The 14940-nt window shown below is 45.5% G+C and overlaps 1 protein-coding gene across 7 annotated transcripts in view; it reads left to right on the forward strand.

Moving 5' to 3' along the window:
- The window catches only part of VPS35L (VPS35 endosomal protein sorting factor like), an 82760-nt gene that overhangs the window by 53795 nt on the left and 14025 nt on the right, over positions 1 to 14940 (forward strand). For all 7 annotated transcript variants that reach the window (XM_083413396.1, XM_083413393.1, XM_083413398.1 and 4 more), the window contains 5 exons: positions 1129 to 1192; positions 2127 to 2225; positions 3033 to 3110; positions 3382 to 3496; positions 13567 to 13706. In XM_083413396.1, the coding sequence (XP_083269522.1) occupies positions 1129 to 1192; positions 2127 to 2225; positions 3033 to 3110; positions 3382 to 3496; positions 13567 to 13706 (496 nt within the window). The remainder of the gene's footprint in view (positions 1 to 1128; positions 1193 to 2126; positions 2226 to 3032; positions 3111 to 3381; positions 3497 to 13566; positions 13707 to 14940) is intronic.

Here is a 14940-nt window from a genome sequence, read left to right on the forward strand (position 1 = left end):
TGTGTTCTACGGCCCTATCCTAAATTAATTTTGGAATTGGTAATTTGCAAATAATGGCTGCCCACTGTTACAGGGTGGATTCAAACTATTTTCCAAAACAGTTTTGTCCCACGGTAGATGTTGGATAGCTTAGCTGGCAAACTCTTAATCTTAGGGTGGTGGTCTCGAGCCCCACATTGGGCAAAAGATTCCTGCATTGCAGACGGTTGGACTTGATGGCCCTTGTGGTCCCTTCCATCTCTACAATTCCAGGATTCTAGAGATTTATTCCCACTTTCCCTGGTTCACAATGCAGTGAAATTTATAAAGAAGCAAAAACATAGTTTTTCAAATCATTGAGAGTTGCACAATTTGCTGTGCTTGCTGATCTCATTTTGGTTCATGATCTGCACAAGTATTAAACCTCTTCTTGTTATCATATTCTCCCTCTCTCTCTCTCTCTCTCTCTCTCTCTCTGTCTCTCTGTGTGTGTGTGTGTGTGGAACACATTCATGGCATGGAAAAGGTCCCATGTTTCATTCTAGGCATCTCCGGGTAGGGACAGGAAAAACCTCCTGTCTGAAAGTTTGGAGAGCCATTGCCAACTTAGCATTGGCCATACGAAGCTAGAGAAACCCAATGGTATAGAGCAGCTTCCTATTTGCCTGTGATAAATGGGACTTGGTAGCAAGGTAGAAAGACACCATCTTGACTGCAAGTCAAGTGAAGCAGGAGTTTGAGGCCTGGGGCATTCCAAACATTGCTTGTGTGACTTTTCTGTTCTACAGGCATCTTTTGCCATGCTGTAGTTCAGGGGGTCGGGAACCTCAAGCCAGGGAGTCAAAAGTGCCCCTCCTAGCCTCTTTTCTTTGGTCCTCAGGATTCTCCCCAGGTCATGATCTGTCCAGATCAGCTCGGGTGAATCTGCTTTGAAATGAGAGTTGTTCAGATTCCTCACTGATCCCTACCCTGGGGTAAGCCGCACTGAATTCAACGGGGCTCATTTCTCACGTTTATGCTATAAACCGATTTGAGGTTTTTCATAAAAATATAAAGCGGTATAGAAAGGAAATGAATAATAATAATAATAATAATGTAGCATCAATTTATTTTCGATGGGTTTCTTAAATATTGATGCTTTTTTTGTAGTGCGCTGACACTAGAAGACGAAAAACGAATGCTAGCCTCTTTGATAAATGGATTTTTGAGAATGGTGAGTATCTGCTGGGCTGGTCAGTGTTTTAATCTGCATTTTAATTGTGCTTTTAACTGGCTGCTAGTTTTTGGCTTTTTGGTAGTGTGTGTGTGCTTGAAAGAAAGCACAGATATATCTTATGTAATGTGTACCATACTTTTCGCTCCATTGGACGCAGTTTTTCCCTTCCAAAAACTGAGGGGAAATGTGTGTGCGTCCTATGGAGCGAATGGAGGCTTGTGGGGAGAGGCTGCACAGGGCTATGGCTTCTTTAGCTCCACGCAGCCTCTCCCGGCAGGGAGGGATTGCGCGGGGCTAAAGAGGAAGCCAAAACAGCCAGCGCGATCCATCCCGCTCGCTGCCTTGGCTTGTGCCGTAGCCGCGCACAACCCTTCTGGCAGGGAGAGGTTGTGCACAGCCTGTACACTGCTCTTTGGGGCTGGGGGGGGGGGAAAGATTTTTTTTATTGATTTCCCCGTCTAAAAACTAGGTGCGCCCTATGGTCCGGTACGCCCTATGGTGCGAAAAATACGGTAGTTGGGCTCTTAGCTTTTAATTATGACACCTAAGTTAAACCTTCCATGGCCAGATGCAGTATACCTCAGGATGCTAGAAGATGCACAACAGGGCTTGCCTTTGTAATTATGCTTGTGAATTTCACAGCAGCATCTGGCTTTATACTGGGGGGCAGGGGAGGCATGCCGAGTGACATTGACCTCTTGCTCTGATCCAGTGGGGCTGCTGTTTTGCCCCCATTGCATCAGAGAGTTGCGTGTTCCTAAAGGTTCTGTCAAACGAAGTGAAAGAAAAAAAGATGTGATATGAACCACATTGCTTGGTAAATACTGCATGAAAGAGTTAGCCTGCACTGCAGCAAATGAGATGGAAAGAATGGGTAACTGGATGCCAGAGTCCTGTATGAGAAATGACTTTGTGAATCTTTTAAATCCAGGTTTCATTTGGCCGTGACTTTGAGCAGCAGCTGAGTTTTTATGTTGAAGCCAGATCAATGTTTTGCAATTTGGAACCTGTTCTCGTCCAGCTGATTCATGTGAGCATACTTCCTTAAGTTGAAATAGGACTTCAGGAGCTGTGTGAGCTATTTTTTCCTGCTGCATTCCGTCATTCCTTGCATTTCATTACAGAGCAAGGTCAATTTTGTTGGCATTTTAACAGCAGAGAATTTGCATCCGTACATCATGTTTTATATTGATATTTGGCATGTTGCTGGTGAATTCATTCTGCAAATTGAAAAGCACAAAGTTGTGTGAGCTGATAGCTCATTAGTGGGGAATATTCTGAATTGCCTCCTTCATTTTCAGTGTTCCTCTTTCCTGCTTTCATGTAGGAAAAATAGTATTTGAAATATACTTTTCCTCAGTCTAGAGTGATTGCTTCTGGGCACTAAACTAGCACAGCAACGCTAGTTTTGAATTTTTAAAGGTGGCATTCTTATCCCTAAGTCATGGGTGGAGGACTTCAATTTCAGGGGCCGAAAGCACACTCCCCCAGCCATTTTTTCTGACCCTTGTAACCCTTCCCAGCTCACACCTCACACACATTCCTTCACTGGCCCTGCTTTGCTCTGGAAGTCTTTTCACCTGAATGGAATGTGCCCTTGAACTCAGGCAAATTTTGGTTATCTTCATGTGGGGTTTTGGTCTTGTTTTTGCACATAGTATGCACAACCCTCCTTGCACATCTTTATAGCTTTCATTTTCCCCGAAGCTTGTATTTCATATCAGTTAAACAAGAATATTTGTTATTTATTTAGTTCCATTGACTTCTGCTGGAGAAATCCTTGAATTGTTTGAGTTGCAGAGTTGCTTCTGTAGGTAACATAATCTTTTCAAAACAGAGTGTGAACCAGCTGGCGATGGAAACGCGAAAAGTGATGAAAGGGAATCATTCCAGAAAAACGGCTGCATTTGTCAGGGTAGGTGTGAAAACTGAAGGAATTCTTCATCCTTATTTTTTCTGCATGAACTATGGTCTGTATTGGCCAGAGCGCTAAACCATGGTTTAGCATGGGGGGTGGGCTGGTTGTACTTATGCTCCCACTATTTCTGAGTACACTTTAGTCATTTTAAGTGGGGGTGATGGGATTTGGCACCCAGCAACATCTGGAGGGCCACGATTCCCCAAACCTCTGATTTAAGACATGTTCAGAATAGTCTTTGAAAACTTTTCTTACCTTTTTTTTTAAGGCTTGCGTTGCCTTCTGCTTCATTACAATTCCATCTTTGACAAGCATATTTTCTCGTCTCAATCTGTACCTGCACTCTGGACAGATTGCTTTGGCAAACCAGTGCCTTTCGCAAGGTAAGCCTCATGATCTTTCTTCATTTGTAAAACAAGTTATTATTTTAGGAAGCAGTCTTTCTAGCTACATTGAGAACACATGAGGATTGCTTCTGTTGGGAAGGAGCTGGTTCCTTTGCTTGTCATGGCTCCTTTGCACAGAACAAATATGCTTTGGAGAAGGGCCATAGCACCCCCCCCCTTCATTGCAGAAGGTCCCAGGTTCAGTCCCCTGGAATCTCAGGTACAGCTGGGACTGTCCCCCATCTGAAACCCTGGCAGTTGCCAGTCAGTTTAGACTCTAGAACAAGACTGAGCTGGTTGCACCAATGGTCTGATTTAGTATAAGGCAGTTTCCTGTGTTCGCGTGCCCCATGCTAAGGGAAAGTATTCAGCTAGTAAAAAAAAGAAATCGTGTAGGAAAGAGTGTAGGCATGGCACGTTAAGAGCTTGGAATTCTAAGATCTAAGGAATGCGCACATTTTACCTAAAAGTGCTACTGAACCTATGATTAAATAACACTACTCAGAGCCTGGGTTTTGCTTTTAGGCAAGACATAAAACAAGCAGAGCATACAAACGTGTGACATGTTTTAAGAATTCTAGCATTATTTTTGGCAAGTGGTAAGGACGTTCATGCTGACGTGCTAATTTGCTTAACAATGAGACTGTTTTTGTTCCTTCAGAACAAAACCTTCCTCTGCCTGTAAAAAAAAAGAGAGAAAAGTCTTTAACTGCTACATGTTTAGTCCCATAAAATATTTCAACCCTTCTTTTACAAGAGGAGTTCGTTTTGGTGGAAGCTCTTCCTTTGTGCTAGATGTATTTGGTACAACATCTTCAGGCTTTAGAAACAATGCATAACTGATGCTTTGGATGCAGTCCAAACATCCCTTCAGGTGTCAGTGTCATGGTTTATGTAGCAAAAGTTATATCACAAGGAATCCCTATAAATGCATTTTGAGTGGAGAGCAATACAGCCTGGTTTGGGGAGGATTCTCGAAAAGGCAAGAGTGTGTGACACCCTTCTTCCAGCAGAACGAGGCTTCTTGTTGCCGTTTTTACAGTCGAGAAGATGATGTCCTGAACATTTGCCCTCTGGGCTGTTTTTCCTGTTGTAGGGTTGTGATTCCTGTTGTGGGACGTGGGTGGCGCTGTGGGTTAAAGCCTCAGTGCCTAGGGCTTGCCGATCGAAAGGTTGGCGGTTCGAATCCCCGCGGCGGGGTGCGCTCCCGTCGTTCGGTCCCAGCGCCTGCCAACCTAGCAGTTCGAAAGCACCCTCGGGTGCAAGTAGATAAATAGGGACCGCTTAACAGCGGGAAGGTAAACGGCGTTTCCGTGTGCTGCTCTGGCTCGCCAGATGCAGCTTGTCACGCTGGCCACGTGACCCGGAAGTGTCTGTGGACAGCACTGGCTCCCGGCCTCTAGAGTGAGATGAGCGCACAACCCTAGAGTCTGTCAAGACTGGCCCATACGGGCAGGGGTACCTTTACCTTTAGGGTTGTGATGGTTGAAAGATGTAAAGGGTTAGTCCCTTCTCAGAATGAGCTTACAACATGGTGTAGGGAAGGGCTGTAGCTCAGTGGGTAGTTTGCATGCCAGAGCCCTCAGATTCAGTCCCCAGCATCTCTGGGTGTGGTTGGGCAAGACTCTTCTTAGAAATTCTGGAGAGCCACTGCTCAATGTGCAGACAGTGCTGAACTAGGTAGTGTTAGAATTCCTGCTCCGTGATTGCAGTCATGGGATTTTTGTCTATCACCTGGTGGTGTATTGACTGAGTGGGAAGTGACAGAGACAGGATGTTTATGTTACTGTGTTCCGTGAAGTGGGACAATTGTCCTTTGTTCCTTTTCCTCTTTGCTGTCTGGTGCTAGAGAGAGAAGGAGCCATGTTGCAGTGCTCTGTGTGTGTTTGTATGTAAATAAAGTAGATTAGCCAAAATGCTGAGTTGCTGAGGTCTGTCATGCAAAGCTGTGCAAACACTGCGGATCCCTAAGTGTGCCGGTGTCAGTTGGCATCGGTTGCTGTGATGTTCGGGCTGAAGAAAGCTTATGAAGCTCCCAAACAATCGATCAGGAGGGAGGGAACATTCCAGTCCGGCATGTGTCTCTGCCAGGGTCCTACTCGAGTGTAGGCTGAACTCCTGACAGGTAGACCATTGGTGTGACTTGGAATAAGTCTGCAGCCTATGTTACTATATCAGGGATGGGGATTTCCACCTGTCCTACAACTCCCATCAGCCCTAACCAGCGTGGTCAGGGGTCAGCGTGGATGGGAGCTGTAGTCTTAGCAACATCAGGAAGGCCACAGATTCCCCATCTCTGTCCTAGATTCATAGACTCTGCGCTGTGTGTTGCTCCCATTCAGTGTAGGCATTGTGTTCAATGGACCTTTGGTTTAAACAGGTGAAACACAGACCTCCCTCCATCAGCTCTGGTGTGACAGGCCGGCTGCGTGAGGCCTCCTCTCCCTCAGCTGCCATCTGGGGGCAGCCATTCCAGCAGAGTTACTTCGGTGGAAGAGATAGCAAACAAGGCTCATTTCATCAGTTTTGCTGGAGGTGCAGCTCTACCAGGCCTCTCCTGCCAGCTGGTCATTATGGGAACAACTGTTTAGAAATTGAGTTTGAATTTTATTTCCTTCTTCCCTCCCTGCTCCTTTCCGCCTATGCATTGGGTTTTTTTACGTTTGCAGGAAGGTATTGTCTTGTTCTGATTGTACATGACATCCTGGGAGCTTTTTTGGCTGAGGAGCAGGGTAAATAAGCTCTAAATAAACACGGAATAATAAAACAGGGCAAGGCAGCTTCATAATAAGTTATTTGGTCGTTCATGTGACTAGCGAAGAGCCAGTTACATATGTTTGCCATTTTGATCATTACCTGTGTTTTCTAAGGCGGGATAGACTTGTAGGATTGTATGTTTATGACAGTTTGACCATAGGTTGTTTTGGGGGTGCGGGGAGTGGAGCATAGAAGAATCTGTGCATGTATGACATGTTCTTTCTGATTGGCATGGCTTCAGACATGTGCAAGTTCAAGCAAGTTAAATCTTGCCCCTTTCCGGAGATGACAAAAGTTGCCAGAATTGCACATGTGCTAGTAAGTTCCAGCTGTAAATGCAAACATGCTGACATCAGATGCTGACTAAGGCTTTCACCGCAAGGCTACTGGTTTTTATTTCTTTGTTTAGGCGTGATGCCGTGTGCCTCATTGGGGATTTAGAGCAAAGCTGACTGTTCCATCCCAGCAAGTTGCGAAAACAATAGAGCTGCAAAGTCAGAGCAGTGCACTTTCTGTTTGTTTGGCTTGTTTGTAGACAAACCAAGCAGAGACCACAGTGTGAAGTCATTTTCCATTCCTCTGCTGTGGTTATTAACTCATTCGCTATTGTTTCACCCCGCTGGATAATTAGTGGGTGCATTTGCTTGTTCAAAGTAAGGAACATAGGAAGCTGCTTGAGTCAGACCAATGGCCCATCTAGCTTGGTATTGTCTACACTGACTGGCAGCTGCTCTCCAGGGTTTGGGGTAGGCGTCCCTCTGAGCCTTACCTGGAGATGCTGGGGATTGAACCTGGGACCTTCGGTATGCAAGGCAGATGCCCTACCACTGAGCTGTAGCCCTTCCCTGTTCTAACCAGCCTTTTCCCAAAGGCTTCAATGGATGCCTGAAATTCTACTGAAGGATCCCCTTGGCTTGTGTATGGAATTGCCACCCACTTCATTAAAAAAAGAATTCAGGGTCTTGAAATTGGATTGGAAGTGTGCCCACTGCTTCTGTGGGTGTTACCTCCTCCCATTTGCCTTACTGTCTCCTTTCACTCCCAGTGTCAACGCTGGTCCTAGATGCTGTTCCACATGGCACTAAAAATCTTCCACACTTTAAATTTTTGTGGATCTGCAGTTACTTTTTTGCTAACTAGATTAACACACGAGACAGTTACTCTAAAAGTATTATGCAAGTACTTTCAGTCATCATTGACTGATGCTTTGACTTTATTTATCGTGTGTGTGAGAGAGAGAGAGGGAGAGAAGAGAAGAGGAGGTTAAGGGGTGATATGATAGCCATGTTCAAATATATAAAAGGATGTCACATAGAGGAGGGAGAAAGGTTGTTTTCTGCTGCTCCAGAGAAGCGGACACGGAGCAATGGATCCAAACTACAAGAAAGAAGATTCCACCTAAACATTAGGAAGAACTTCCTGACAGTAAGAGCTGTTTGACAGTGGAATTTGCTGCCAAGGAGTGTGGTGGAGTCTCCTTCTTTGGAGGTCTTTAAGCAGAGGCTTGACGACCATATGTCAGGAGTGCTCTGATGGTGTTTCCTGCTTGGCAGCGGGTTGGACTCGATGGTCCTTGTGGGCTATTCCAACTCTATGATTCTATGAGAGAGAAAGAGAAACAAAACTGGCCCTATATTTCAACAGAGTATTTGCTTTTCTAGGCAGTCCTTGCCAGCCAGTTGAATGCAAACTGTACCATAGCTAAAAAGTTGGATTCTTCAGTACTGGGTACAGCAATTTGTCCTAAAGTCATATGACAAAGCAACCTTGCTAAAAGTTAAGTGGGCTGTGGACTAGGCAGTGTCTGGATGGAAGGGATCTATGGAAAAGAATCCTACCTACTGGCTTGGATGGTTTCAGCAGCAAATGGGACTCAATTGAACTTTGACTTGAGAAGACGTGTGTAGGATCACACATACATGACCCTGCACACTGAACTGGATCTCTTTGTGCAGTGGCTCCCGATCTGTTTCCCCCACGAGTCACTTGAATTTGCTGGTGGTTCTTGGTGGACCCCTTAATGACCCTTCTGCTTGTGTAATGGTTCTAGGGGTTGCTCGTGCGTAAATCGGCGCCACACCTGGGTGGGTTGCCTGAGTGAACCCTTTCTGTCTGGACAGCCACTCCCCCGTGGCTGTCTCAATCGCTGGCAGAATCCGTCAGTGGCCGTTTCTTGAACTTCTTCCAGCACAAATGTTCTTTGACGCCTAGTCTCTGCCTACTCTCCCTGCGCAGAAGCCTTCTGCGCAGGGAGGGTGTGGGCATCGGAGGACCCATGCTCTCCCCGCTGGTCCCCGGCGAGGAGTCTTGGAGCCACCTCGCCGATTCCCCCATCTGCCCCCCTTCTCCACTGGTGCTACGCTGATTTCGTTCCCCAGAAGATGTGCTGCTTCTCTCCCTCCCGGGACGCTCTCCGGAATCCCTCTGGAGCCCTCCCTCTCCTTCTGGCTCTGATGGCAGTTCCCTGACAGCCTGCTACAGCAAATGTAAAGCACTGTGCTAGATGCTGTGTGATTTTATTGCTTTTATTTCCTATATTGTGTTTTATTGTATTATAATTTGCATTTTGTAAAATTCAGGTTACAATACAATACAAGAAAGAAAAGAAGCAACAGCAATGCAATTAAAAATCAATGTGAATATTTAATGTGGACGTGCTGCAGGTCACCTAAATGGATCTTGCGGATCACTGTGGTCCATGAACCACAGTTTTGGACTTAGTGTAACTTTGCAGAGTAATGATAAATCCTCAGCAGACATGTTTCCTGTCATAGGTAATGTGCTGCGCCAAGCTATCAATCTCTCTGAGGGCAAAATGAACAGAGATTTGTTAATTCTACTTCTCTTTATAGCATTCACTTGAGGCACGTGATTGTGAAACAGTGTAGGTTTGTCCTAACATAATGCTTTTCTGAGCTGTTAAAACTTTGCTTGGCTCGAAGCTTAATATGCCACATGGCCAGAGGTATCCAACTAACTTGGATGACTAATTTCACCGAGGGACAGATAAAAATGGAAATTGGGGTGGGATTTGTTTTGCTCAACTGCGCTGACCGAATCTGGATTCAGAGTTCAAAAGTGCACAGAGCTATAGCTGATCTAATATTCCTAGCTGCCCCCACCCTTATCTGATAGCACAGCAAGATGAAATATTTGTGTTTCTGCTGGCCTACTTTTCTGGGCCATCCGGAAATGAGGACGAAGAATCCTCAATCCTGATGTTTTTCATCATCTTGTTATATTTGCTGCTTTAGTACTGCATATTTTCCAATTCCAAGAAAAGGGGGCATTAGCAGAAACTGCAACGGCCTCTTCTTCCCCACCTCCCCCACCCCAGATTTGATTAGATCCTTCAATCTAGTCTCTGACCCATTTGGAACTGAATGGCTTTAATCGCTGATGTGGATAGTCGTGGTTTGATCTTGGCTTGTTCTCTCTAAAGTTAAAACAAACCATAGTTGCTGCAGTTCAGACATACCGAGAAACTGTGGTTCATTTTAAAAGCAGAAGCTGAGACTTCTGATTTCCTCCTTGAGGCTATGAAAAAGGGTGGGGGGTGCATGGGCCCAGGGCTATTTATGCCTTGTCCACACATTGGGAAACCATGATTTCCTAATTATGTATCACCTACCCCAATGTTTCTCAAATTTGAGTCTCCAGCTGTTGTTGGACTACAATTCCCATCATCCCTAGCTGTCAAGACCAGTGGTCAGGGATGGTGGGAGTTGTAGTCCAACAACGTCTGGAGACCCAAGTTTGAGAAACACTGACCTAGCTTACTTCTCTCTAATCTACCTGATAGGGCTCTTTTGAGGATAAAATGGGGGGGGGGGGAGCTGTGCACACCACTCTGAACTTTTTTAGGAAACATGGTATGATTACAGATGCCTTATAGCATCCATAATTGCCCCAGAAGCTGGTTTTAAAAAGGGTCTTATGCAAAAGAGGCAGTGTGGTGCAGTGGTTAGAGTGTTGGAGTAGGACCTGGGAAACCATAGTTCGAATCCTCACTCCACAATTAGGCTCATAGGGTGACCTTGTGGGCTAGTCACTGCCTCTCAGCCTAACTTACCTCACAGGGTTGTAAGGATTATATGGGGGGGGGGGGGTACTTGAGCTCCGTGAAGAAAAAGGTGGGATATAAATGCAATAAAGGAGAACAGGAAAAATGGAGAGAGGTGTGGGGAGCATGTTCCCAATCCTCTGAGCCCATGTGGAGCCTTCCAAGAGCAGACGTGTAGCAGGCCTTTGGGAAACCCTGCCTTTGCAAGGAAACATTCGAGGCGTGCTTTCCCCTGCAGCCAGGCACAGTTGGGCCCCGTTAGAACAGGGCATTAATTTTTCTTGTCTGAAGGTCACACGCGGAAATAGTGCAGGCCTCCACGGAAGGATTTATAGCCCAGTGGTCAGCCAGAATGAAGGAAGATCCACTGCTTGCCGGGGAGGAATGGGAAATTTAGCGGAGCGTAAAGTAGCTTGCATATGGTGCAGTGCACAAGCTATTAATTGAGGCCTAGGAAAGCATCATCGGCAATTTATTGCCGCGAACGCTCACCTCCCCACCCCCATCAAACGCAGTGCCAGCTTGCCTCAGGAAAGGGGGGGCTTAATGGACGGCCTATATAAGGAGCTGCGTATTTCAAATTTATCTCGCCATATTTCAAGGTTAGGTAAAGGAACTATAATTGCAAGGAGCTGCTTTAAGCGGACTGTAAATGACGCTGGGTTTAAATTCAGTAGCTTTCCCTCGAAAGGTGGGCTGTGGAGGCAGAGTTACCCGGCTGCCGTCATCCCCTCCCTTCGCTTTCCACCAGCTTCTCCTTTGTGTGTTTTCATGTTGGCATAAAGACAGTCATCTGTCAAAAAAATAAAAGACAGGCAGCCAATTCCTTTGTGGCTCTGCAGAGACTGACAGTATCCTAAGAAGGGTGCCAAGTAGCGCTGCCTGGTGAGATGTGTGAGCAAATCCAGCTAGCAATTCAGAGGGCTGATTTTGACCTTCCGGCTGGGGAAGAAGTGTGGTGCAGTGGTTAGAGTGCCAGGCTAGGACATGAGAGGCTGGGGTTCAAATCCCCACTCAGCCATGAAGTTCACTTCGGGTGACCTTGGACCAGTCTCCAACCTCCCTCACAGGGTGCGGATTAAACAAGGAGCTGGAGAACCATGTCTGCCACCTTGGAACTTCTTGGAGAAAAAAGGCGGGAGAAAAAGGCAGTAAATGAATGGAGGAATGAGAGTTGGAATCCAGCCACATCTTACATACTGTACGCCATTTTGAGCACTGGGGAAACCAGCCTTTAAATATACATTAAATGCCTTCCTAGCCAAGCACGTTGCCTCAGGATATGCCTCTCTGTGTCATGGTTGGTAGTTCAGAGCAATGGCTCTGAAAGTCTGTTTCTGACTGATTCCCTCAGGAGGCAGAAGTAATTGTGGCTGTGTTCAAGCTTTGTTCTGGCTGCCGCCGCTCTGCTAAGGTGACAATTCAGCTGACCTAGGGTTGAATTCTCGCTGTCGCCCTGTGAGCACGGAGGAGAATTTGGCCGTGCAGCGCAGGCAGGTGGTTAAATGGTCGGCTTCATGGGAAGGTGAACGCCACCCCACTTTCCTTAGGGACTCGAAGCAAATTGCCTTGACCCAAACCTACGAGTGCAACTGCGAGTAGTCCTGGGTGGCTTGGCTGTGTAAGACAAGTGTCATGGTTCTCTTGTTGGTGACAGGGCTTTCTTATGATGAAAGGACAGTTGCACAGAAAGCAAATTGCTGTGAGAGAGGGAGGGAGAGGGGATTTCTGCCCTGCCCATAAAGTAATGTTGCTGAGTGTTAAGTGGATTGGCTCCTTTCCCCGCAGGGTTTTTCCTCCCTACAGTTTGCGTTGGGATCAGTGTAAACAGAAACCCATCTTTTCTGGAGTAAGGACCACCAGCTAAGCCATTTTCCGGTGGGCTGCATCCAACTAAGGTCTACTCTGACCCATTGAAAGCAATGAACTTACGTTAGCCAAGTCCTTTCATTTTAGAGGTAGCATTGAATACAACCTTGTGACTAATTTAGGCATATTACTTTCAGTGGGTCTCCTCTGAGTAGCACTAAGTTGGATACAACCCTGCATTTTCTGTAGCCCCGAGAAGACTCAAAAAGAAATCTATTTGAATTAAAGCTGAGAGTTCCTGGCTGAAGCAGTTTCTTTTTGCTCTTCTCTGCTCTCCCCAAAAGCAGGGAATAGTTGTCTGGGCTTTTCTCTATGTGACTTAATAGGACACGAAGGACAGCTATGTTTCTATGTTAAAAGGCATAACAATTGACTGAATATTTTTTGCATTGCTGGTGATATTTTGAGACTTTCTCTCTCTCTGTTTGTGTGTGTGTGTTCCTTGAGGAAGTATCATTATTTAAATGTCTCTGAATATGTTTGGAATATAAATAAGATTGTTTGCTCACAAGATGTAGGTTGACTGCACTTTACAGTGTTGGTGAATTTCAGCTTGTTTTTCTGTATGCCTTTCCAATGTGTGGTGTTCAATAAAAATATATCCTAGACTATGATCTCTCGCTTGAGGAAGTATGACAATATACTCACAAGTCTGCTTGTTTTAGCCTTCAAAAGACTAATCACCTTGTATTACTTGTATGATGCAGGCCTTTTAATGCATTTATTCTGATGTCGGTGTCTGGGTTTTATTTTTTTGGTGGGGGCTGGGGAATTTGCTACCGTTTTTTTAAAGTGTTGGGTTTTTGTTTTTTTTACCCAGGCTGGGATAGACTTAAGCAGGCGAACTAGTGAAAGCTAAATTAAGAAAAGATCTGGAGATTCATCCCATGTAATTTGAAGTAACTTTAGAAAGCCAAGAGTATTCTTGTTCATGGAACTGGATACTTATGCTATTCAGATTATTGCTTTTCTGGTGACAAAATGTCATATACAGAGTCATTGAGCATGTGTGTTTTGTAACACCAGAGCAATGGCAGATGTGATTCCATTCCATAGACTTCCTTATCTTAGTAGCCCATGGGGAAAGTAATACCACTGTTGTTGTGTAAAGCTAAATGCGCAAATTAACCTGTCTTTAAGAACCAGTATTTTGGAGCGAGTATAACTGAGTTGGAATCCTGAACACTCCTGTTAGGAGATCGTGGATCCCTGAAACATTCTGTCGCAAGTGCAGCTTGTTGAATAATTGCAGGTTGCTGGATAGTGCAGCAGAGATTTGAACCCATGTGATTGTGTGCAGGTCTACTTAAAATCACAGGCCTGTCGATAAATCTATGTTCTGCTTGCTCATAAAGCAGTGGCTGTGATTTCTTTGCAGCGGATGCCTTTTTCAAAGCGGCAATAAGCCTTGTTCCCGAGGTGCCAAAGACGATCAACATAGATGGGAAGATGCGGTCCTCCGAAACGTTCCTCCTGGAATTCCTCTGCAATTTCTTTTCCACTCTGTTGATCATTCCTGTAAGTAGCCAGCATGAGCCACTCAATCTTTAGGGCTGAAATGCTTCTTCTTCTAAGCCACTGTTATACTATCAGGGCAGCTTATGTAGCTAGGCAAGACAAAATCAGTTGGGGGTTTCTAAAATAAAATAAAATAAAATAACAACAAAACACATAAGGGCTGTGTAAAACCATTAGGAAAATCAAATGGGGTGGGGGATTAATTTTCTTTTTTAAAAAAAGTTCTTCCTGGCACCAAAGTGACATTAAGGTTGGCTCTAGGCAGACCATTGGTGAATTTGGATGCTACCACTAAAAAGGCCTTTACCCAGTCACCTGGTGGGTGGAAAGACTAGTCAATGGCTACTAGTCAAGGTGGGTGTATATTATCTTCCAGTATTGAAGGCAGTAAGCTGGAGAGCAACAATGGGAGAGGGCTGTTGCTTTTGCATTTTCCTAAGGCATTTTGTTGGAGCAGAATACTGGGCTAGGTAGGCCCTTTGCTTTCATCCAGCTGGGCTCATCTGATGGTCCTTAAACCCTTTAAGAGCATATGAACAGCTAAAAACTGTTCAGGCCAACTCCAGCATCCTATTCTCAAAATGGCCAACCTAATGCCTCTTGGAAACTCTGCAAGCAGGACATGAGTGCAGCCGCACCCTCCCCACGGCAGCTAAAAAAGCCAATGCAATTCTGGGCTGCATCAACAGGAGTATAGCATCTAGATCAAGGGAAGTAATAGTGTCACTGTATTCTGCTCTGGTCAGACCTCACCTGGTGAGGTCAGACCTCACCTGGAGTACTGTGTCCAGCACCACAGTTCAAGAAGGACATTGACAAACTGGAATGTGTCCAGAGGAGGGCAACCAAAATGGTCAAAGGCCTGGAAACGATGCCTTATGAGGAACGGCTAAGGGAGCTGGGCATGTTTAGCCTGGAGAAGAGGAGGTTAAGGGGTGATATGATAGCCATGTTCAAATATATAAAAGGATGTCACATAGAGGAGGGAGAAAGGTTGTTTTCTGCTGCTCCAGAGAAGCGGACACGGAGCAATGGATCCAAACTACAAGAAAGAAGATTCCACCTAAACATTAGGAAGAACTTCGTGACAGTAAGAGCTGTTCGACAGTGGAATTTGCTGCCAAGGAGTGTGGTGGAGTCTCCTTCTTTAGAGGTCTTTAAGCAGAGGCTTGACAACCATATGTCAGGAGTGCTCTGATGGTGTTTCCTGCTTGGCAGGGGGTTGGACTCGATG

This window comes from Podarcis tiliguerta (assembly GCF_965153285.1).
Source record: "Podarcis tiliguerta genome assembly, chromosome: 14".
Lineage (NCBI taxonomy): Eukaryota > Metazoa > Chordata > Lepidosauria > Squamata > Lacertidae > Podarcis > Podarcis tiliguerta.